The sequence below is a fragment of the Takifugu rubripes genome, chromosome 21, assembly GCF_901000725.2.
Source record: "Takifugu rubripes chromosome 21, fTakRub1.2, whole genome shotgun sequence".
Lineage (NCBI taxonomy): Eukaryota > Metazoa > Chordata > Actinopteri > Tetraodontiformes > Tetraodontidae > Takifugu > Takifugu rubripes.
Window position 1 is genome coordinate 2581017 of NC_042305.1, and position 23813 is coordinate 2604829.

The window sequence follows — 23813 nt, forward strand, 5'->3', positions numbered from 1 at the left end:
CATAACCCGCGTTTCTCTGTGTGGGAGCCAGTTCTTGCTGGTTTTAGGTGATACCGAGGTGGGGATCCAGACCTCCGGGATGCTGTGAGCTGGTTACGGATTGTGTTCAGCCACAAATTCCCACATAGGAGACCGTTTAGCTTTTTAAAAGTCAATAATCACGTTTGCGCGTTTGACTGGAGGTGGCGGCTCAAGACGAAGGCGGTGGGAATACAGCCCATCTTCTCGCAGCTGCTCCGTTTTTAAAATATTCGGGCCACTGCGCAAAAGTTGCGAGGAGAAGGAAGATAGGGGAAGATCGGCACTGTGCTGCTCGTCCTCCGCTCCTCTGATCACTGGAGCGGGATTTAAAGCATCTCTGACGAGAGCTCGGAGCCTCTCCGACATTTACATGATCCCGCCCGGCCTCTCCTCAGCCCTGATAATTAGCGCCATCACAGCAGCTCTGTGGGAGAAAACGCCACACGACTAGATTAGCTATGCAGCTATCAGTGAGGTGGTGTCCATCCTCCCGCCACAGCCTCCTTCTGTGGGTGCACCTAGAGATCCTTCCACCCGCTCCACGACAGCAGAGCGCTACCGCATCCGGCACCTCTCACCATCTTGGTTGGGGACCACCATCCACTTCTGCCCCATTCTGGTAATGATGAGGAGGGCGTAGAACCCCAGACCCTTGCCCCCCTCCCCCATCCCTAGAATGCGGAGCTCTTTCCCACCTCTAGACACGCAGCTAATTGAATGCAACCTCTTCTTCAGATGTGGGTCAGCTTTTATGGACCAAAGCAGAGAATTAGGCTCCCTCAGCAGGGAGTTAAAATGGATGGTGGCTGTGTTTCAAAGGTGTGCCTGCAGGGGTATCGGGGGGGTCGGGGGTTGTTGGGAGTTGAAGAGGCTGAACTACAGAGGTGGGCTTCGCTCTTGCCTAGGATGCCTTTCCTTTTTTAAAGGAGCTCTGCTCTTGTGTGTTTCTGTAAGAGTTCAGGGGTTGTGCATCAATTTTCGCAGGGGTTAGAAAGGTCATTGGGGGGTTTCAAGGAGTGTGGGAGGGGGCCCGCAAGCTGTGAACTGGTCCTTTGGAGTGTTGTGGTATTTGACAGGGCCGCTGTAATTGCCCCTCAGAGACCAAGAAGAGCCAGCACCTTCAAAACGAGCACTTTTGAAAGGGATTCACTCCCAAAAGGGTGGGGGGTAGCATCGCATTTGCACCCACTCACTGGGGGAACCCTTTTGTAGCAGCCAAAGGGAAGCTGGTGGAAAGTCCTCCTGTCGACCATTTGATAGGTGAGCCAGCTTCACCTGTTCCCTCTGGTTCTGGTTCTAGCTCCCTGAATCGCCCCAAGAGGAGGGGGTTGACGGTTTGATTACGATTGTGGCAGTCATCGTCCTGGCCCTGCCGTGCCCAGTGCAGCTATATTTACGTCGGTTCTTTCCTGGCCGACTGCCTGACCCAGCCGCTGACCCGGGACGAACTCCCGACCACGGCTGCCACATCCTCCTGACTGGGTTGTCTGGATCGTGACCGGAAGCTAACGGAGGCTAGAGACGGACTGACAGTGTGACCGCACAATATCGGATTCTCTCGCCCGTTTCTTGACATGTCTTTATTTATTTTTGTTCTTAACACAGTGAAGTCGTGGGAGACGATTTTTATTTTTCAATGCAGGCAGGTCCAGCTCCGTTGTCCCCGTCCCTTCATACCCCGCCCCCACCACCACCACCTTTAGATGTTGAAAGGGAATTATTCAGACATGAAAAGTCCAGAGTTCAGTGGCTCATTGTCAAACGGTATCTCCTCAGCTCAGGCGAGGGTGGTGGGAACTGGGCCACACGTTTCTTAACTTCACTCAAAGCCCACGAGGAAAGTGAAGGACTCCTTTTCTCCGAAAACCCACTTTTATGAGCGAGACGCTTGTTTAGGGAGCTCTGGAATCTATCGAGCTAAAATGACACCTGATCACCTGATTCGACAGGACCTGATCACAGAAGCTCGTTCATCATCAAGGGCGGGTCGGCGTGCTTTAGCCGCCACGCTGTTGTAGCATGAGTAGCATTCCTGAGGTGGACGTCCTCCTTGTAAACAGCACATTTACATGGTGCTTGACAAAATCTAATGATTGCCTTAATTGGACTTTAACTGGACCAGTGAAGTGCACGCAAGCGTGTTTGTCCACCTGATATCGGCGCTCTGGCTCAGGGTTCGGCTTTGATAATCCGCTAATGTCCGCGTTACCAGGAGGATCAAAGGCGGTCAATTATCCATCTGCCTGTTGTTGGACGTGCTGGTGTGCCTCCTGAGTCCAGCTCTTTTTTACGTCAGGTAATAGATGGAAAGGAAAATGATGCTCTGAAACGATGCGTGTCGCCCCCTAGTGTTGAGGAGGAGGACTCGCTCCCCCATCTTACACACACGACGCTCCTAATCTGGCCAAATTCTGACCTCAGATATATTTTGAGCTGAGCTTGGTTGAGCTGTGCATGTGTACATTAGATCCTTTACTGCTCCGGTCACATGATCGTTCCCTTTATATTCTGCAAGGTTTGTTTGGTTTGTAATTTAGTGAGCTCATGTGTGGGGCGGCGCTGTGTGGCTGTGGATGGATCTTCTGTGTGTTTTGGTGATCCTCAGTGGTCCAGAACATTAAACGTTCCACCGCGTGGCTCCGTGTCCTCCCCGCGGATCAGAGGTAGGGCTGAGCAGCACGGCGAAGTCCCCAGTCCACCGAGCGAGCGGGGGGGGGGGATTTGTCTTCCTTTCCCCTTCAATTATCCTCTTTGTTTGTCCTGGTTTCCAGAGATGAGCAGCAGCCCTCCGTTCTCTCCTCAAGCGAAACTAAATGCTGTCTCTGCTCTCGACCTGCCAGCTCCAAATTGGCAGCCTGACCTTCTTTTTCTTCCTTGGGGCGTCTGCACAAAGCCGTAGCTTTTACCACGTGGGGGAAACGCAATTAAGAGGTGACATAAACACTGAGCGCTCGTTGAAGCTGTTCCCTGGAAGACGGGCAGAGGGGGGGGGGGGGGGGGGGGGGGGCAGCTGCTGTTGTGACGTGCACGTGCAACCGCTCACGTCACGTTGGCACAACAGCTAAAACCTCCTTTTCCTGCAAACAACCTCCACATTATTGGATATTCAACAATGTGGAGGCTGTTTGCAAGAAAAGCTATTCTAGTATAGTAATATCTGTGTGTGTGTGTGTGTGTGTGTGTGTGTGTGTGTGTGTGTGTGTGTGTGTGTGTGTGACATTTGAAGAAGCACATCAGATGTGGCCCTCGGTCCAGAGGTGTTTTGAAGGCGTCCAGACCCTCGAAAACAGGATTTAATGAGATGATTCCTGGAGAAAAGGTGCCCACGCGGCTCCTTTTCTTTCCTTTTAATTTCCACTCCTTAAAGACGGATTTGCCTTCCTTCGTTTAATCGCTCTCGTGCTTGTGTGTATTCTGGCGTCTAACCTCTGAGCAGTGGCTCCACGGTCCCCTCCTCGAGTTTCTTTAGCTTTCAGCCCCCTGACAGAGGACTGGAAACTCCCCTGGGGGGGGAACGTGAAGCACCCCGGGTTGAATGAAATTCCCTCTGAAAACTCCAAAGCACTCTTCATCTCCTCACGCTCTGGGGAGCACAAAAGGCACGCAGGCTTTTCTTACAAGGCCAGAGAGAAGCAGCGGGAGAGGTGGGCATAATGAGCCGTTACTGGCCAGGCTGGCTATACGACGGACCCACGTACGGGTTGGATACATTTCCCAGCCTACAGATTGGTGACCTATCTAGGGAGGAAAGCAGGCGCACGCACACACACACAGAGAAGAGCTACTAACGTGAGCTACAAACTACTGACGCAACAGTAAGCCTGATATAATATGCTCCAATATCTGTGTTGTACTTAAGTAATAGAACATCACTCACACACGGCCCCTCTAATGAAACGTGATGGGAGTGTAACGCCGCTTGTGTGTGTGTGTGTGTGTGCGAGAGTTATTGCAGGGTCTCCAACAGGGGCTAGTGGCTCAGTAAATGATAGTGAAGGGGTCATCACTCCCTGGGCCCTTTGATGGGTAATTCACACCTCTGTTGGGCGGGGGCGGGGTGGCCCCACCATTTATCACTCCACATTACCTCCCAGGGAAGGTGAGAAGCCGGGCCAGGAGGCCTAAAGGCTTTTATGAGTGAATTCTCCTTGTTCTTAGTCAAAGTGGGTCCTCCAGCTCCTGGACCGGGCTGACCGTGCTCCTGCCCCCTCCTTGGCTGCTCGTCCACCCTCCACCCATGGGTTCACATCCAATTTTCCCATCACCCATTCTCTTAAAATGCCCCCAGCTACTGCGGGATCACTGCCATGTGTGTGTGTGTGAGAGAGAGAATGCTTTTATTGATCCAGGGTTTGTGTTGCTGCTGCCGCTGCAGTGGGAAGGGGGGGGTACCCGGGACCACTGCAGTGGGAAGGGTGGGGTACCCGGGACCAAAGACCTTCACGGAAAGGCCTCGCATGGTTGGGCACGTCTCTATGATGCAGAATTACGCCGCGACCATCACGTTGGACGTTTAGAGGTCCCACCTTTCAGCTCTGACAGCGAGGAAAGTAGCCAGCAGATGTGGGGGGACGACAGGGGACGGTGAATGGGGACAGTCCCTGTCATGGAGGGGGGGGGACTGATGGGATTAAATACAACAACCCCTGGATTCATTCAAAAACACCTCTGAAGGAGCAATTAAATGCTTGTGAAATGAGTTTTAGTGACATCACGCTTCCTATTCCAGCTTCCTTGTAGCATGACGTTCTCCTTTTCCTACTCCTAAGGGAAGCACCGGCTCTGCTCCTCTGCTCCGACTCCCTGGCTCCCACGGCTATTCTTCACTTTTTGTTCTCTTCCTCCACCCATTTTTCTTGTAACGCAGCTCACTTCTTGGGGGCTTTTTTTAGTGTAGCTGTGGGATTTTAGCACTTGTAGAACTATGTTGCCAAAAGAATCAGCCTTTGAAGCTGATTAAACACCTATTTGTGCTACATTTATTGCTAAATGCTAACATGGATGCATTCTACTGCTACAGCTAGCTACTAGATTTTGGCACCAGCAGTAGGACCTGTTGCTCTGAGCCAGGAACCTTATTTGCCCCCCCCCCACAGGTGGCGCAGAGAGCTGGTTATTTTGATCATATTACTGGACAGGCCTGTAGTCACGCAGCAAGCATAAAGCTAGATTTCAAAGACAAGGAAACACAGCTAACGTGATTAGCAGGCGGACACGATTAATGGTGCATGGCGATGGCCAACAGATGCTAAGGGAGCTTGTGATGTAATGAGCTAACCCAGATCGTCCAGATGTGGACCGGGACCACTCTGTGTTATCAGAGGTGCGGGGTTAGCTTTGAGTACGACGCTGCTAATTAGCACCACTTTGGCAGGTGGCCGTCAGGTTAACGCACCTGTTGCCTTGGCAGCGTGGCGTCTGTTGCTCAGCTGCCTCCAGTGAGGATACATCCCCCCCCCCGCCCCCGTGAATATACCGTTTCTTTACATTGTTCGGTTTAACTACATCTGAGTGATAATTCCCAATGGAATATTGGGCCTGAAATCCCCACGTTAAGCCCGTGTTTCTTCTCACAGCAGTGTGCTGGAGCATGTCATATATATGATAAGCAGAGGAGCCCGTCCACGCCGGGCTCATCACTCTTAAATTGGTGCGGCGCAGAGTTCATATTGCACCGTGGCCGAGGGGGAATTAACGAGTGTGTGTATAGGCCCGTGCAGCATGTGCTGTGAATTAAAGCGCGTTTATCTGGTGATCGCTGGGGAAACGTGCAGCGAAGGAGCGGCACTAGAACGCTAGAGTGTGGTGGCTCCTGCCTCAGTGGTGCCACAGCGAGGAGAAAGGGGTCAGACGAGAGCCTGGCTGGTCCCGGACGTGCTCAGCCCCAATAACAGCCGTCCGTTTATGCTAGCCGGCTCGCCCTCTTCCTGTGTCCTCACCTCTTTCTTGCGTCCCGCTCTGGAACCTTCAGGTTCAGCCCGTCTTTGCTCCCTCTCTGGTATCCCGCCTGCCTTCACTCAATCATGGATGAGTCTCCACTAGCAGTGAGTCGGAGGCGGTGCTGTTCGTTAGAACGTTCTGGAAAGGCCACCCCTGGTTCTTTTGAAGCCTTCCAGAGTGGCTCTGGAGAAGCTAGGGTTTGAGGCCCACCACGGCGCTGGTGTTTGATGAAGCATTTCCCTGCTAAGACCACAGCAGCCTAATGAACCATTCATAAGAGGGAGGATCCTCCAGCTCTACAAGCGACCAGACCTCAGACTCGCGTCTTTGCAAGATATTTTTAAGATATTTAACAGCGCTTTGTATCAGCATTGAGGGCTGAAGGAGGGTCATCTGGATGTGATCATTCTCCCTAATGGCTAATGGAGATGCCGGTTTGGCCATGTGTGTCTCAGCGTCAATGTTTAGTGAGAGGAGGGTATTTTTCATCCATGCTTGAGTTCACTGCTAGAGCTAATTAGCAGAGGACAGAAGAAGATGGACTACACGGTGCCTCGGGCCAAAGAAGCGAAGTGTGCGACCTCTTTTTCTTCACCTCATGGAAACATGCGTAGCGGTTTAAAGTCACGTTGCAGAAAAAGGGGGGGGGGTTGTAAACACAGAGCGTGTCCTTGTTTAGCTCAGGAAGACTCAGGCCATGGGTTTGAGGGTCTGCCGAGTCCTGGGCAGCTTCTAACCAGGACAGCAGACCGTTGCTGGATGATCAAACGCGGCAAAAATCACCGTCTCCTCCGTCGCTTTTTCGCCTTTTTCTCTGGTTGGGCTCTGGACCGCCACTGATTAAAGCTCCTCTCGGTGATTTATGCCTACTTGATTTGAGAGCCGGCCCACCGGCTGAAGACCGACAGCCTCCTAGCATCATAATTTGCCCATCTTGGTATGCTAATGCTAGCGGCACGCCTGTGAAGAGGGCGACACACGGAATGAAACACAGATGCGTTCAGACTGGTTTATTGCTCTCCAATGGTCTGTTTCCTTTTCAGGCAGTCGTGCTGGACGCGCACGTAGCCGGGAGAAAATTGAATTGCCTCCGCTCGACGGTGAGGCTGTGACAGCGTGTCACCGCGGCGCCTCGCAGTTTGCTGGTGTTTTTCACGTGTTTGTGATAAATGGGCAGCAGTTTTCCCGGCTCCCTGTGCCTGTCACCGCCGATGGGCTCCGCGTGACACCGTCACAAGCCCCGACCTTCCTCACCGAGGCCCTCTTTGTCTCGTGGTCATACCCTTTCCTTTGCTTTTTTTGGTAAAAAGCAGGGTGAACCTTTTCCCCAGCCAGATAATGACAGAAAGACACAGAGCATTGATTCCAAACCCGCCTGGCTACGACCTTTTCCGGGCCAAAGTAGTTCCCCGGCTGCCGGTTTGATGTGAACGGGCGGATCGATTCATTGAAGAGGTGAGGGAGTACGACAACATCTCTCCTCCTGACGCCTCCGACAGGCAACTGTGGCTTTTATTGCCACTACTCACTGAATAATGAAACATTTACCCTTTAATTGCCAGCTCCACAAAGAATGATCAGCTTAATTTGTTCTCATTAGAGCCTTCTCGTCTAATGGACTCATTAAGGGCTTTGGATAGAACAGAAATCACCAGGAATCATCCAGAAAGCCCTTTGGGAAGAATCCGTCAACGGATCGTAAATATTTGACTCCGTCCGCCTAAAGTGTCTCGGTTTGACCAGCAGAAGGACCGGTTGGAACCTTGAAGGGAGATTGAGAAGTCCTCCCCTCGATGGGTGCGGGTCGAGGGGACTCCTGCTAGCTCGGTGAGGAAGCTAGCTCCGTTTGAGCAACCGCCGACCTTCTCTGGGGGAAACCACCTGCAGGATGGGAATAACCCCCCCAAATGTAACCGTAGGAGGAGACTTAATTAAGCGGAGTCTCCATTGTGGCTCCCAGTCCGTCAGGCTGAAGGGCAGAAAGCCCAACGCGGGGATCCTTCCATTTCATTTTTTTTTTACATTCTCAGCGGCGCTTCCAGCTAATTTGTCACGGGCGACAGTTATCCCCAGATATTAAATTAAGCGGTTGACATTTTGTGTACGCTGTGAATTATCTGTGTCACCTTGAGAATCTGCTGAGGACGGTGGAGGGGATCTGGGACTGCGGTCCACGCGCATCCGTTCTGGGTCACATTGGAAACCACCAGCGGGCGTGGAAACCTGCCGCTAAAGGGTGGAGGAACAGGTTCCCTTTGTTGCTGTCACACAATTAGCGCTAATTGGTTGCCAGCGTCGTGGCCTTTGTGTGGAAGATTGTTTCAGCTCGTATGTGGTGGTGGAGGGAGACGGTGGTCTCTCTGGGAGTTTGTGTCTCCCTTTGACTGGCTGAGACCAGGGGGGGGTGTGTTCCGTGTCCTGAACGCACCGCAGTTGTGGACCCTTCGGACGCTCCGGACTCAGCTTACACAGCTGCCGTTGGTTTCCACATCTGGGAGCGCGGCGAGGCCTCGGAGCACAAGTGGGCTCACAGATCGGAGCTCTGTGGTCTGTGGAGGCGTCAGATGAAAGCGGTCTCCAGGGATACCGACCCCGGATACCAAGCTTTGGGGATATTGGAAACAGGTCGTCACATGACAGCCTGAGGACACAAACGCAGCTAAACGTGCACGTTCAGTCATGAGAACGTGCACGTTCAGTCATTAGAACATCAGCTGGATCATCCGGTTCCAGACGTGGGAATCATCACAATTCATCGCGTTTCAGTTTAATTAATGTTTTGTTGTTGTTTTCATTCTTTTTCTTCTTTTATTTTAGCAACAAAGAGCATTTGTAGCATCGGTGTCCTGTAGTCATGAAGAACGACTCTCCTACAGTTGTTCAGGCTCTCCTACAGCCATTCAGGCTCTCCTACAGTTGTTCAGGCTCTCCTACAGCCGCCCAGGCTCTCCTACAGCCATTCAGGCTCTCCTACAGCCGTCCAGGCTCTCCTACAGTCGTTCAGGCTCTCCTACAGCCGTCCAGGCTCTCCTACAGTCGTTCAGGCTCTCCTACAGCCGTTCAGGCTCTCCTACAGCCGTTCAGGCTCTCCTACAGTCGTTCAGGCTCTCCTACAGTCGTTCAGGCTCTCCTACAGCCGTTCAGGCTCTCCTACAGCCGTTCAGGCTCTCCTACAGCCGTTCAGGCTCTCCTACAGTTGTTCAGGCTCTCCTACAGCCGTTCAGGCTCTCCTACAGCCGTTCAGGCTCTCCTACAGCCGTTCAGGCTCTCCTACAGCCATTCAGGCTCTGCTACAGTTGTTCAGGCTCTCCTACAGTTGTTCAGGCTCTCCTACAGGCGTTCAGTCTCTCCTACAGCCTCAAACAGATTAAAAGAATTCCCCTTGAAGGTTGAAGCTATGAATATGTCAGGGAAGCCACTGCTGTGAGTGATGCAGTTTGTGGGTTGGTCCTGGTCCTGGTCCTGGTCCTGGTCCTGGTCCTGGTCCTGGTCCTGGTCCTAGTCCTGGTTCTGGGTGGTGACGGCAGATGTGAGCGCGCTCCTTTGTCGGTGTGGCTCTAATGTTGATGGAACCTGCATAAATTCGCTTTCAGAACCCAAACACCTGTTTTTATTTTGGTGTTCACACAGTAGAACAGGCAGCAGAACCAGGAGGTGGTGTCGCACCGATGCAGCCGACCGACTCATTAACTCCTGAAACTACAGCTCCTCTCCAGCACCGCAGGAGCGTGCACGTGGGAGTGGATCTGCAGCAGGAACCTCACATATGCAGCCACAATCGAAACCTTTCATCTCTCAACACAACGGCGCTCACAACTTTGGGGCCAGACAGCTGATGTTTATGCCGTCCAGGAGCGGCTCATTACGGCTCTTCCAAGGACAGACGAAACCTGGGGGGTGTGACGTACCCCCCCGGGGTCAGAGCGTAGCGAGGGCGGCCCGAGAGGGTTCACGCCGCTAATGAAGAGGAGCCGGAGCTGTGGGAACGTTGCGTTCAGGCGCTCCGACTCTGCCGTGAACAACAGCGTCGCTGCTCCGCTCTCAGTGGCGCCCTCAGACACGATGTAGTCTGCACGGGCTTGCTCGTGCGTGTGCACGTGTGGAGCTGTTTGGCTTCCAGCAATGTTACAGAGTGAATAACTTTTCTTTCTTTCTTTTTTTTTTTTTTGCATCATTTCCTGCTAAGCATAAAAACATGAATATTTAAACGGACATCAAACAAGTGTTCATAAAATATTCAAATGCTTGAGAAAAGAAGCTTTTATCCTCTCCTATTCATACGTGTTCCCCTGCTCGCACCAGCACGCAGACACTTGTGCTGTAGCGCTTCTAGAATTCACCCCGGGGTGCGAACTACAACCCTTCCTGGCCCAGCTGCTCCTCAGCACGGCGCCGCATTAAGTGGAGGAAGTGAAGATGCAGGAAGGTTCAGTAATTTAGTCCGCCTTGGATTTCAGGGAATGCTTGTTTTCCTGGTGCGTGGGTTCGTTATCCTGAGCAAAGGACGGCGACCGTTTTCAGTCGGAAGCCCCGCTTTTGGAGGACAGATTAGCACTCAGAAGATCGAATGGGGTTCTTGTGGCGCTTTCGCTCCATAAGGAAAAAAATATCTCATTTGTGTCCAAAATTTCAGTCCTCTTTGCTGTCAATGTCTCGTTGGAGCTCGTTGGGGTTTGTTAGAGCTTGTTGGAGCTCATTGGGTCTCATTGGAGCTCATTGGGTCTCATTGGAGCTCATTGGAGCTCATTGGGTCTCATTGGAGCTCATTGGAGCTCATTGGGTCTCATTGGAGCTCATTGGGTCTCATTGGAGCTTGTCGGGGGTAATTGGAGCTCATTGGGGTTTGATAGAGCTTGTAAGAGTTCGTTGGGGCTCATTGGAGCTCGTTGGATCTCGTTGGGGCTTGTTGGAGCTCGTTGCGGCTCATTGAAGATCGTTGGAGCTTGTTGGAGCTCATTGGGGTTTGATAGAGCTTGTAAGAGTTCGTTGGGGCTAATTGGAGCTGGTTGGGGCTCGGTGGGGCTAATTGGATCTCGTCGGGGCTAACTAGAGCTTGTTGGAGCTCCTTGGGGGTTTGTTAGAGCTCTTTGGAGCTGGTTGGAGCTGGTTGGAGCTCATTGGGGTTTGTTAGAGCTTTTTGGAGCTTGTTGGGTCTCATTGGAGCTCGTTGCGGCTCATTGGAGATCGTTGGAGCTTGTTGGAGCTCATTGGGGCTAATTGGAGCTGGTTGGAGCTCGGCGGGGCTAATCGGGGCCCACATAACGCCATAGCGTTTAGCTGATTTATCTAATATAGCTTTAAGTGAACCTTCTGTTTTACGAGCTTGAATGGACGCCCTGAATTACACAACAGGTTTTGTCTGTTGTATGATGTGTTTTTAATGCTCAGGCAGGTTTAGTGGAGGACGAAGCCCCAGAAGGCTGCTGGTTGTGTCGTCTGTGCTGGGGCTCCGTCAGTTACACATCCATCCTCCTTCCTGTCTTCACTTGAATAGACTTTAATAGTCTTCATCTTACGTAGCGCAGGAAAGGCTACAACCAGTGGATTAAAGGGGATTTTTGTTTGAAACAAACCCTCTTTCATTCATCCGTTGCTTGTGGTTGCTCCACTTAAGGGAAGGAAAACAGATCCTAGCAGATCCTGGGGTGAGCAGATACGCCGCAAACTAAATCTAATCAAAGCAGAAGTGCTTTTAAATGCCGTTTCTTCCCCCGGGCAAATCATTTGTGAGTCCCTCCACTGTCCAGACTGCATCGCCACAAGATGCAATTAATATTGAGCGGCTACCTGGCCTGAGCCTCGCATGATAAAAGTCCTACAACAAAGGTTAATGCTTCAAATCTAATCTTTGTCCTCGTCGCTCTCAATAGAGCCGCCACGCCAGTGTAGCAATGCTCAGCCGTGGCAGCGGGTCATCAGAGATTGGTCGTCAGCGGGGGGCCTGGACAGATGCAAAATTAATTACCGGGCTCTATAAATTCACTGTCATGTCTCATTTTCCCTAATCCTCCCTGCGTCTTGCACGTCCTTTTCCTGCCCGACCGGGAAACTTGGAAAGACTAATGAAAAGGCCTCTTAGATGCTAATGGCAAATTAGCCTGTGTGTCACTTTGTGGAAGCTGTGAGTGGAGCTCAGGCAGCATCGTGGTCGGCTGCTGTCGGCTGGTCAGAGACACCAGAGAGGGAGGGATTAGCATTCTAAGCTAAGTGCTGGCTTCAGAAAAGAATCTTCTTTGCCTCTCCTTAACGCCGTTTTTCCCTGTGGGGATTGAGCGGCTCAGTCCTATGAAATGCAGTGTTTTCCATTATGGGCCGTTGAATAGGTCGACCGGCGGACGAGGGGCAGAAATACACCCCGCAGAGGTCACCAGTTCACCCTTCCGGCGTTCTCTTAATGCCTCTAAATGTTTGCTGGTTGTGTTTGTGAGGCCTTTGTGTGAAAATCTCTGCCTGTGCGTTAGCTCAAAGGGAAAATGAAGGCTAGCTAAGACGCTCACGCTACATGTGGCTTTGATGGAGGCTGGCTCATTCTCTGGGTTTTTGAGATATCCGTAACTGTTGGAATTCTGTGGGAATATTGGGAGTGGCAGACTGCCTTCCCCGGGTCGGAGTAAATAACTGCATGTCTCGCTCCGCCGCTGCTGTCGTCAGGCTGATGGAACAGCCAGAGTCTGATCAGACGTTAGGCAGAACACAAGCTTGGAAAAGACGTCTTGTTTTGGTGGGCGAATCCACACGGACGATGGAGGAGACACCCAGTTATTGATGGAGCTTTGGGCCGCAGAGGCAGCGTCTGCTGCGCGCTCCGAACCCTTTTATTCTCTCCCGGAAAGAAACAATGTGTCAGCAGTCGTGTTGGGTTTAAGCCTCGGCGGTGAACCATTTGTCATGCTCCCCGCAATGCGCCCGGGATGACAAATGCAGCTAATTTTCCCCCCCCCGTTTGAAGAGACAGTCATGAATCTAGAGCCTGATGTGAAAATATCACACAGTCCGGCCACTTGCTCTTTCATTTAGCCGCCTTCCAGCCCAGGGAAGACGCCATCCGAGGCGTATTTAAAGAAGAGAAATCATGGAAACACGTGGAAAAAAGAAAAAACAGGGACTCTTCAGAGAGGTGGCGGGGGTGCATGCTGGGAAAATGGCTGCTAACGTGTGTTTCTAAACTTCCCTCTTGTCCTCTGCAGGCATACTTCCGACAGGGTGTTGCCCTTCAGTACCTCGGTCGCCATGCCGACGCACTCGCAGCCTTCGCCTCCGGCCTGGCCCAGGACCCCAAGAGCCTGCAGCTGCTGGTGGGCATGGTGGAAGCCGCCATGAAGTCCCCTTTACGAGGTAAATCCACATTTCGAGTCTCAAATGTGTGCTGCGGCGCGTGTGCTGCTAGCCTGCTGCTAGCATCCGCCGCCGGTCGTAAATCTCATCTTCTGGTCCGAGTAGCGGCGCCGCAGTGCATTGTGGGATGTGCCCCTTGGCTGCTTCTCTCCTCCCATAATTGACGCTCCAGGTTGACAGATAGCTTTAGCTTTAGCTTCTCCTTTGAGTTTTGCTCCTTTTGTGGGGAGTTGAGCCTTTGTTGTCGAGACGCGCGGTATCGCCGCCGACTCTGTCCTCTCTTCTCAAATTCTTCGCCGCTTCCTCGCCGCGCTTTGCGCGGCTAATCCTCACGCCTGTGTTTGGGTGACTTTCCCTGTCAGATGGTCAGGCTAGCGTCTACGGCTGCGGCGGCGGTCGCTCCATCAGTGTCAGCGGGGCCCGATCCCATCGCTGATACGGCCTTATCTTAATGAGCTTTCATCACCGATCCCTTTGTGTGAGCCCCTCCCTGCGTAACAGGTCTCTGCTCTGGTTAAAGCTGCCTCATTCTTTTTTAAGTGCATCGATGTGTCCGCCAACAGCGCTGACCTAGAAGGCTACCGCTAATCAATGTGGGCCGGCCTAATGAGGCGCCAAACAAACCTGGCAGCGGTTTCCTCTCGAGTGGCCGCGACGTCGCTTCAGAAAAGGCTCCACAAAAACGTCCCTGCCCGGTGCTGAATAAGACGGTCCGTGATTGCACCCACTTTTGTCTTCTAATCCAGAATTTACTGAGACGGCACAATGAAGGCAGCAGCGCTAAGAGGCTTTGGTCCAGTCAGGAATCGCGTTTGCCTTTGATTGAATACAGAGCTCCTCTCAATATTTGTATGTAAATGCAAAGAAAGTGATTTTTTTCTTCTTCTTCTGCCAAGAAAATAAAGGCTGGAGAGCCCATCTGAGCGGCGTCTAAGCCCGACAGTGGTGCCAGAGAAAGGAAGCGTTGGGTGCGAGCCCAGACCTGAGCGTCGTGGACCAGAATGGGTCGGCTCTGTAGGGGGACACCAACATTTAGCCCGAGCCATTTAATCTCTTAATTGTTTACCCTATTTCCCACAGTGCCAGTCCTCCAGCAAAGGACCTGATCCGAGGTGTGTTGTGGAGAGGTAGCTAGGTCAAGGGATTAGGAGCAATGATCCTCTCGGAGGGGCTCCTGGCACCGCGGGACCAGAATCAATGTTCCGCCAGCAAACATGGAGGATAATCAGTGTTCCTCCGCCAGAGTCCCTGTTAAGTGATGTGTAGGCGGATGCTGCTTTCTTCTCCCTCCTGTAAGGAAGAACGCTTGAATAGCTGCTTCTACAGGCTACCAAGCACTTGGGACAAATAGTGACATATTTTAGATTACAACCTTCTTTCCGCTGTTCAAAAGCCGCCGCGTTAGTGTCAGGAACGCAGAAAGAGCCGCTTGTTCTACGCTAGTACTCGAATACTCGACGCTATTGCTTTTCAAAGGCCTCAACGTGTCCTTGAAAGAGACGGGTCCTTATTGCTGGGATTGCGTAATCGGCTTCTTCTGTATAGGTCCGCCTCATCTCTCGGAGGTGAAGCGGAACGTTTCCATCTGGCTTCAAACCCAGTGGATGTGGATCTACGTGTTTATGTCTTTGATATAAACCATCTAGAGGTAGCGTCCACACAATGGGGGCCCGAATCAATGCTGGTTCTGATCCAGTTATTGGCCCAAGGCGGGGATCATTAGTCCCAGACCTCCTCACGATGCTGCTGCGGCTGCTGCTATTGTGCCTGAAACAGCCGTCATTTCATTATCCAGCTCACTGTAATTACACGTTCACCCGGAGTGTCGTAAACGCATTCGGCAGCATCTTCCCTTAGATCTTTAGCGGCAAATAACGAGCCCAGAACACCGAGCCGAGGTAGACGTCCGCCATGCCGAGCTGCACCTGGAATCTCCTCATTTACCCCATTAGCAGATTGTTTTTGGCATATTGCGACAAACACATCGTGACTCTGGTTGATCTGGACCGGATCCGGACGAGGAACCTTGGAGTTTGGGAGTTCAGGGCTTAAATTCTGCTGTTTAAGTTAGCGTGACAGCGACCCTCGAGGAAGGCTGAGACCTTCCAGCTTTCCCCCCCCCCCCGACATCTAGTGCTTGAGGGATTGTTCTCTCTGCCGTTTCATCTTCGGCGTAGCGTAGCCGCGGCTTCGCCGGTCTCAACGTCTTTTTTGGCTAATTGCAGCGAGGCCCTGAGAAGATCGATCCTTCTGAAGCCTCCTCTTGACTGGCAGCACTTAGAATATCTCCTCCTAACTGAACGCGAGGCTTGATTTTAACATTTAGCGTGCTTGTGTGCGTGTGTGTGTGCGTGTGTGTGAGCAGTCGTGGATGCATTTGTTTGTGGGAATAAAAGCAGCAGAATCTGACCTAATTTCCTCTCAGCGGTGGGGAAAATATTTGCAAATCCAGGAGTCTGGAGAATGAAGCATCCCCATTTTACACTCCTGTACAGGGAGGCCAATGAGTCCATAAACCCGGGGGGGGGGGGGCTTCCTCGGCCCCCCTCCCCTGCTGCTGCTCGGTGTCCGTCAGAGGGCTTTCTGCTCTGCTCTGGAGTCCTGAGATCCCCAGTGGGATGCCATTGATTCCTGCCATTGTGTGCCTTTGGAGCCTCCTCAAAGGTCACCTCCATCGCTGTGCATCCATCTGCTTCGCCGCTGTTGTGCATCAGCCGTGCGAGGTCCTCCCTCCCTGGCGTGGCGCTCAGAAGCCCCTCTGCTCGTCTCCCGGCCGCTACGCGGAGGCGACGGAAATGTCCCGTTGCCGTGCGGCCTGTAGAATCCGTGTTGGAGACGGAAGCGGAGCAGGAAACGTGTTGTCGAACGTTCCGTTAGCCTTGTTTGACTCCTTGTTGTCTCCACGTCCGCGCGAGGTCGCGCTCTGTAAGCTTCTAACATGTGTCCTGTCTCGTGCACAGAGCCGCTGGAGCCCACCTATCAGCAGCTGCAGAAGATGAAGCTGGACAAGAGTCCCTTTGTGGTGGTGTCCGTTATCGGCCAGGAGCTGCTGACGGCGAGCCACCACACCGCCTCCGTCGTGGTGCTGGAAGCCGCTTTGAAGATCGGCACGTGCAGCCTCAAGCTCCGCGGCTCCGTCTTCTCGGCCCTCAGCAGCGCTCACTGGTCTCTAGGCAACATCGAGAAGAGCACTGGCTACATGCAGCAGGACCTGGAAGTGGCCAAGACCTTAGGTAAGAGGTTCACGCAGGAACAGACTGGCTCACACACACAACATTGGTTAGCATGCTAGCTTTCTGAAGTGAGGTTCTCAACATGTGCTGGATTACTGATCCGAGTCATGAAGGTGGCATCGGGGTGGATGAGGTACAACAAGCAGGTGGTGGACGAGCTCCTAGCAGAACGTTCCCCTTTGTGAAAGGAGTAAAAACGTTGGAATGGCGGCTGGAGGAGACAGCAACAAGGAGGAGCGCCCGTCTCCCAGACGGCTCCAGTCATCTCACCCCTGCGCAGTTTGACACATGACTGGGCAGAGAAGCTGGAGATAAGGAGTTCTCAGGTGTCGAGAAGAATGTGTCAGGCAGGAATAATCAAGCGCTCCCCTCTCCCCCTCTGAGATCAACCCCCCCCCCCAACCTCAGCTGTCAGGGAGCAACTCCACTGTGAAGAACTTCTAATGGACACGTCCCCCTTCGGGGGCGCAGCCGCCCAATCTCGCCTCCTGCTCACTCCCATCCTTTCCTTTCCTTTTTAGGTGACCAAGCAGGAGAATGCCGTGCCCATGGGAATCTGGGCTCGGCATTCTTCTCCAAAGGGAACTACCGGGAAGCGCTCACCAACCATCGCAACCAGCTGGTGTTGGCCATGAAGCTGAAGGACAGAGAGGTAAGATGGAGACCAGGGATGGAGGCTGAAGAGCTCCCGCCCCCCCTCGTTGGCGTGTGGAACGTGCTGCTTCATTAGGCGGGCGTTGATCTTAGCCATGTAGCGGTAGCGTTCCACTGGAATATCATTTGCACAGATTTATTAAGTATGGAGCGCAGAGGGGTGTGTGTGTGTGTGTGTGTGTGTGTGGGTGGGTGGGTGGGGAGAACATGGAGTCAGTGAAATGAGTCCCAGTTGGGGGGTGCCGATGGTTTTGTCACGGGTATGTTGAGCACCAGAATAGAGGCTATTTTATTTTAAGCTAGTTTTTTGCTTTAAATGATGTAAAATCCAAACGTAAAGTGCCCCAAACGCTGATTTCAGCTCTTTTGGGGGAACCTTGTGGCTGCTCACCCTCTGTGGTGGCCTCTCGCTCCACGCTTCCACCCCCCCCCCCCATCCCTGCAGTCATTGTTGGGGGTGACAGATACTTGTTCCAACACAATTCCTGTCACACGGGGAGAAGAATGGCCTCACGTCTTATCCTGTGCACCAGGCGGGCAGCTCCGCTTGTTTGGGTCCCCTGATATCAGCAGACATTTAAACCTTCCAGTCAAATGCGGCACAAAGACGTCCAGACGTCCCCACCTCAGCGGGAAGTCCGACGGAGCCCCCGCACCTTCGTCCGCAGGAACCTTCCTCCTCAATCCGCCCCCGGCTCTGCTGCCTTTTCTTTTCCCACTGTGAAAAATTGGTCGCGCTCCAACTTCTTACAGTGTAAAGGGGGAAGCAGAACATGGCTGAAAGGGAAGCGGCTCACATGTTGGCTGGAAACTCCGCCTGAACTGCACTCCTGGGCTTAGATACAACCAGCAAATGGAGGTCATGAGAAGCGCTTGCATCATGCACAAAGCCTCCGGATTGGCCGTACAAGCCCCCCCCCCCCCCACCCGAAAGGCCCCCTAATCAGAGTCATGTGTGTGTCACACCACCTGGGCTCCCTCAGAACACACTGGAGCCCGGCTCATTACAGCCGGCCTCCTGTTTTTCTTTCTGATGTGAGCTTTTATCTGGCCTTTCCCAAACTGAGGTCACTTCCTAGAGGCCAGGGACAGGATGTTGTTCCTGACGGCGTTCCTCGCGCGGCGTCCCTCCGTGCGGAGGAGATGGCGATCGGATGGTCAGTGATAAAGGACTCGGCGCCACATGTGAATGGGAGCAAACGCTAACGAAGGCGCGTTGCTGTTGTGCCTGAAATCACGTTGGGGGAGATGTTTGAAGCTCCAGATGGACCATGTGGCTTTGATACATGGAGGGTTTGTTGCTGTTGAGCTTTGTGTTTTGTTTGAAAGATAACACACGCCATGTGTGCCCGTGTGTGTGTGTGTGTGTGTGTGTGTGTACGTGAGTGCAGGGGTCCATTTTCCTAGTTAGCAGTTTTATTTTTGGTGTTCTGTTGCCGCATCGGAAGAAAAGCCGCGAACAAAAGGAAGGAGGAAACGTGCACGAGGCTGGTCTTTACTCATCTTCCACGTGCACTGCTCACGAGCGCTTCCCTCAGCGTGTCCTGGCACTTGAAAGCGCGACTTGCAGACAAACTTCTGGCGTCCTGCTGCAGGAACCCGGAGCAGAGCCGCTTAGCCTCGCTAGTAGCAGGTTTAGCCCGCTAGCTAACATGGCCTGGCTGCAGCCCAGTTGTTTAAGATGAAGTGAAAAGAACATTTTAATGGCGCTTTAGCGTTTAGCGAGAGGAATAAACCCGTATTCATCATTAAGGGAGGTATAAGAAAACAAGGCCCGGAAGATGGTCAAGCTGTGGAAAGACTGGGAGAGGGAGCGCTCTGTCATCCCGACTGGGACTGGGAGCTGCGCTCCAAACCAGTGAGGTCATAGTCTAGCATGGACTTAGTGTTTTTCTTGAGCTTGCTGCTTTTTGGAAATATCTAAACCAGATTTCCAGCCGTCACATATACTGCAGATGGAACATAAACACCCCCTTCTCGCCCCCCCACCGCCCCCATTTGTCTAGCCTGACGTTACCCACGACCTGCCGCTAACCTGGACGCTAGCTGCCGCGCCGTCTCTGTCCGGGACGGCTTCATCTTAAATGGTGGGTGTAACCAGATGGAGGTAACCCCTCATTTGGGGCGTGAGTATTTAGGAGGGAGGCGGGGGGGTTTTTGGGGACTCTATAATCATGCCTCACGTGATGGTGAAAGGGTCCGTTGACCCCCCAGGGTTGGAATCATCATCAGGGAAAAGCCGAAAGGCGTCAGACGCGGCTCTTTTTCCCGTCGGCGCCACGCTCCTTAAAACAACACTGCCTGTGTTTATCTTCATGCTCGCTCGCCCGCTCCCTCCCTCGCCCGCTCCATCTGCCAACAGGAATGCAGCCCTCAGCGAGGGTGACACGGGCGGCTTGATCACGCCTGTTTATCTCCCTGCTGCTCTGGGCCCAAATAGGTCCTGCTGGAGTTAGGGCAGCACCAAGAGACTGAAGGATGAAGGGAGGGCGAGGAGCAGGGCGAGGAGGAGGGTGAGGAGGGTGAGGAGGAGGGCGAGGAAGGCGAAGAGGAGGGCGAGGAAGAGGGTGAGGACGAGGGAGAGGAGGGTGAGGAGGAGGGAGAGGAAGAGGGCGAGGAGGGTGAGGACGAGGGCGAGGACGAGGGTGAGGAGGAGGGAGAGGAAGAGGGTGAGGAGGGCAAGGAGGAGGGTGAGGAGGAGGGAGAGGAAGAGGGCGAGGAGGAGGGTGAGGAAGGCGAAGAGGAGGGAGAGGAAGAGGGTGAGGAGGAGGGTGAGGAGGGCGAAGAGGAGGGCGAGGAAGAGGGTGAGGAGGGAGAGGAAGAGGGCGAGGAGGAGGGTGAGGAAGAGGGAGAGGAGGAGGGTGAGGAGGAGGGAGAGGAAGAGGGAGAGGAGGAGGGTGAGGAGGAGGGAGAGGAAGAGGGCGAGGAGGAAGAGGGAGAGGAGGAGGGCAAGGAAGGCAAAGAGGAGGGCGAGGAGGAGGGTGAGGAGGGCGAGGAGGAGGGAGAGGAAGATGAACACCCTGGGCTGCAACACATTTATTGTCTATTGTGATAAAATGCTCAAAAAATTCACTCTAATCATAAATAACAGCAACAAAACGTCGTAGTTAAACACCCAATTTCTCTTTTTTTAAACATCCAAAATGAAAAGTCACTCAATAATTACACAATAACTTAATTAAAATAATTATCAGAGGATGTGTGAGCTGGATAAGACCTGTGTTGCTGCGGCAACCGCTGATTCAGACTCCAGCAGGAGTTCAATATGGATCAGAGTTGTGATGTGATCGACCGGGATCTATAGTCGTCCTGCCACTATGATTGGCCCAGAAGGTGTTTAGTATGTGTGTGTGTGTGTGTGTGTGTATGTGTGTGTGTGTGTGTGTGTGTTTGGAGGAACCTAAAGAAAAATGTTTAAATAGAATATTTAATGTGCGTTTACATCATTTATTGTGACGCCACTTTGTGTCTCCCAGAGAGATGAATGACTGCTTCCTGCTGCTTCTCCTCTGAGCTAGCGCCCGGTGCTAGCGCCCGATGCTAGCGCGATGCTAACCCCTCTGTAGCGATGCTCCTGCACCGTGTAGCTTTCAGTGATGAGAAGAACCAAAGGTTCGGAGGCCTGATAGGACACGACTCTGCTCATTTCATCTCCTGATGATAAGGAACAGAGCCTGATTAAAGGCGTCCGCCAGCACAGCGCTAGCTCACGTAGCTCTGATTGCAACAATCACCTGTTAGCGCAGCCTCCTAAAACCCTTCCTCCTTTATATTCCATGAGACGAGCGCAGTGAATGCGCACGTGTCCGTCCAGTAAAATAGAAGCAGCAGCCTTAAAAGTGATCCATTCATTCATTATCTGCTCTCCTCAGACTGATGGCTACTTTCAACCTCCAGGGAAATATACGCAGGTAGTCATGGCAACCACAAATGCATGGACCTCCACACCTGAAGCAGACCCCCCCCCCCCCCCCCCCAACCTCTGCCCAGCCCAGCCTCCATCCACTCTGGCCAGGGACGGAGGCTCCGCTGCGATCGATAGCGGGGCTGTCAGCAAGATGAATGGAGGCTTTAGGAAGTCCATTTTAATGATGGAGAAGGAGAACGGGCGCGGGAAGGAGCGGCGCTTGATGAACGGGGAATTCTGGGACAGAAGTGAGGTCGTTACGGAGGAGAGTGATGGAAGCCGAGAGGAAAAAGAAGGAGAGCGCGTGTCTATTGAACGCACATGTGGGATTATTTGCACACTCGCTAACGCTAGCGGCAACGGCTCGAGGGGGAGCGCGGAGACCTGCTTTAGCCGGCGTCGCCAACCCCACGGCACCGTCCCGTCGCCGTGGCGATAGAGGGCGCAGCCGCGTTAGCCACGACGTGGGTTTACTCACCTGTTTAATCATGCATACAGTAAAAAAGCATCTTAGTTTGTAATTAGAGGAAGCGTGAGGAGCTAATGGTTGCTGGAGCTGAGCCGCCACGCTGTCACAGGCTAAATCCAGCTGATATTATACAGTTAGCGCTTGATGGCTGCGTTAAATGGCCGTAGCGCACAGCGGGACGGCATTCTTGTAGAGTGAAGACGTGTTTTTCCACAAGCCGTCCTCACTTCCTGCCAAAGCTGGGGATTAGAGAGCCTGATTTTAGCTCCTAACAATGCCTCCGCGCTAGCACTTGCTCCCATTCTCCGGCTCTCCGTTTTGATTCGTAGCTTTTGTCCCCGAGTTTCCGCCGTGTCAGCATTCCGGCGCCCGTGGCACAGATTTCAGACCTTTGCCTCGTCTCTCTTTGATGGCAGCTGGTCTGTGTCGGTGGAGGTGGAACGTGTCTTCGGGAAAAGCAATAAAGTCGGACAAAATACGAGGCCCCAAGTGAGCGGAATGAAAGTGCTCCATCTTAGGAGGGGACAGAGTCCTCTGGGTCGTGCCTGACCTTGGATCACAGTACGGGTCCTACTCTAAATCACCCAGACCGGCCTGAACTGGCTGCGCACCACCAGATGAAAGAGGAGTGACAGGTTCTTTGAAGGAAGCCGGATGGGAGGACTGCAGAGTTCGTCCCATCTGGACGCTGATCACGGGTCACCGAGGTCACCAAGTGGGAGTGAGCCGACGTGGCACCGACAGGGTCTCGATGGGTTCGATTGTGTGTTTCTAGAGGAGGAACCGGTGCAGTAGAAGCCTCCTGCCTGGCTTTGAAGCCCACAGGAACCAGACATGTTGCTCCATGTTAGCAGGAGTTAGCGGGAGAACACAGGAAGTGGGCCTGGAACATCTGCAGAGCAGCAGCATCAGTCTCCGGTTCACGTGCGTTGTGGTTAGCACCGCGGAGCAGAGGCTAGCGGGACGCTCGCTGCTCGCGCGCAGCGTTCGCACAGCTTTTTTGGGAGGGTTCGCGGCTCCGTGTGGAAACGCACGTCTGCTTATGTGCGCAGGCACGTTCTCGCCTTCATCGCCATTCCGAGAAGCTTAGCGCGATTAGAGCGGCGTTATCCTCCAAAGAGTTAATGATGAGAGGAGCAGCAGCTCCGCAGAGGCCAATCACACCCCAGTGTGTGTGTGTGTGTGTGTGCGTGTGTGTGTGTGTGTGTGTGTGTGTGTGTGTGTGTGTGTGTGTGTGTGTGTGTGTTTGGAAGATGGGATTCACCGTGTGGGAACATGCATGATGGGATTTCAGTGATCGTTCCTTCCATGACGACGTTTGTCATCGTCAAACCTAATTTTTTTCCGTCTGTTTGACATTTACGATTCAGACTTTATCATCACACAGCTTCATTTCACTGGTATCAGACCCGGAGACCCAGCAGTGGCTACCGGTCCCACCAGGTATCGTTTGGGGGGGGGGGGGGGGGGCGGCAGGCCGTAGCACACCCAGTTGTGTCTTCCCCTCCCCAGATGGCGGGGGGGGGGGGGTTGGGGGCTGAGTGACACTGTCAGCCTTGATGACACTGTCGGGGCTGCAGCGCGTCTCCGACTGGTTTCCTGAACGTGATTGGGCCTCACAGCGGGGGGGCCTGGGGCGCGTTCAGCCGCGCGTGGCTGCGTTTCCCAGAGATCACGTGGCTGCTTCATTATTCCCGGTGGGGGTGGAGCCTCGCCTTGACGGATCTGATGGGTCTCGTCCTCCACGCTGTCTATTTCAGGCCACATTGTGGCGACAGCCGGCCACAGTGGATCACGCAGTGGATCACGCCGTGGATCACGCAGTGGATCACGCAGTGGATCACGCAGTGGATCCTGGGCTCTGCTCTCCGGGTCAGTGTGTCACCAAAAGGTTGCCTGAGTGCTCCAGTCTAACCAGGAAGTGTTAGTTCTGCTCACGGCTGGCGCGGCCCTCAGCCTGATTCATGGCTGCAGATGTAGCGTGAGTCATGTAATAGCTGTTGCTCTTGGCTCGGTCCAGCTGCTGCCCCCCCCCCCCCCCCCCCCCCCCCCATCCCCCTATCCCCCCCCCCCTCTCGTTTCCACCCTCTGTCTCCGTTTGTATCACGTCCTCTGAGCGCTCATGCTAGCAGCAGTTAAGCTTGCGGTGCCTCTGAGGTTCCTGTTCGTCGAGGGAGCTCCTGGTGGGCCTTGTTGTGTCGAGGCGGTGGGGGGTGGGGGTGGGGGGGCCACTATTGTTCGTGCCTTGAGCGCT

The 23813-nt window shown here is 53.4% G+C and overlaps 1 protein-coding gene across 2 annotated transcripts in view; it reads left to right on the plus strand.

Annotated features, from left to right (window-relative positions):
• Nucleotides 1-23813, plus strand: part of LOC101068267 (tetratricopeptide repeat protein 28) — a 74751-nt gene that overhangs the window by 17390 nt on the left and 33548 nt on the right. For both annotated transcript variants that reach the window (XM_029829107.1, XM_011615175.2), the window contains exons 2-4: nucleotides 13149-13296; nucleotides 16257-16529; nucleotides 17051-17181. In XM_029829107.1, coding sequence (XP_029684967.1) covers nucleotides 13149-13296; nucleotides 16257-16529; nucleotides 17051-17181 — 552 coding nt within the window. The remainder of the gene's footprint in view (nucleotides 1-13148; nucleotides 13297-16256; nucleotides 16530-17050; nucleotides 17182-23813) is intronic.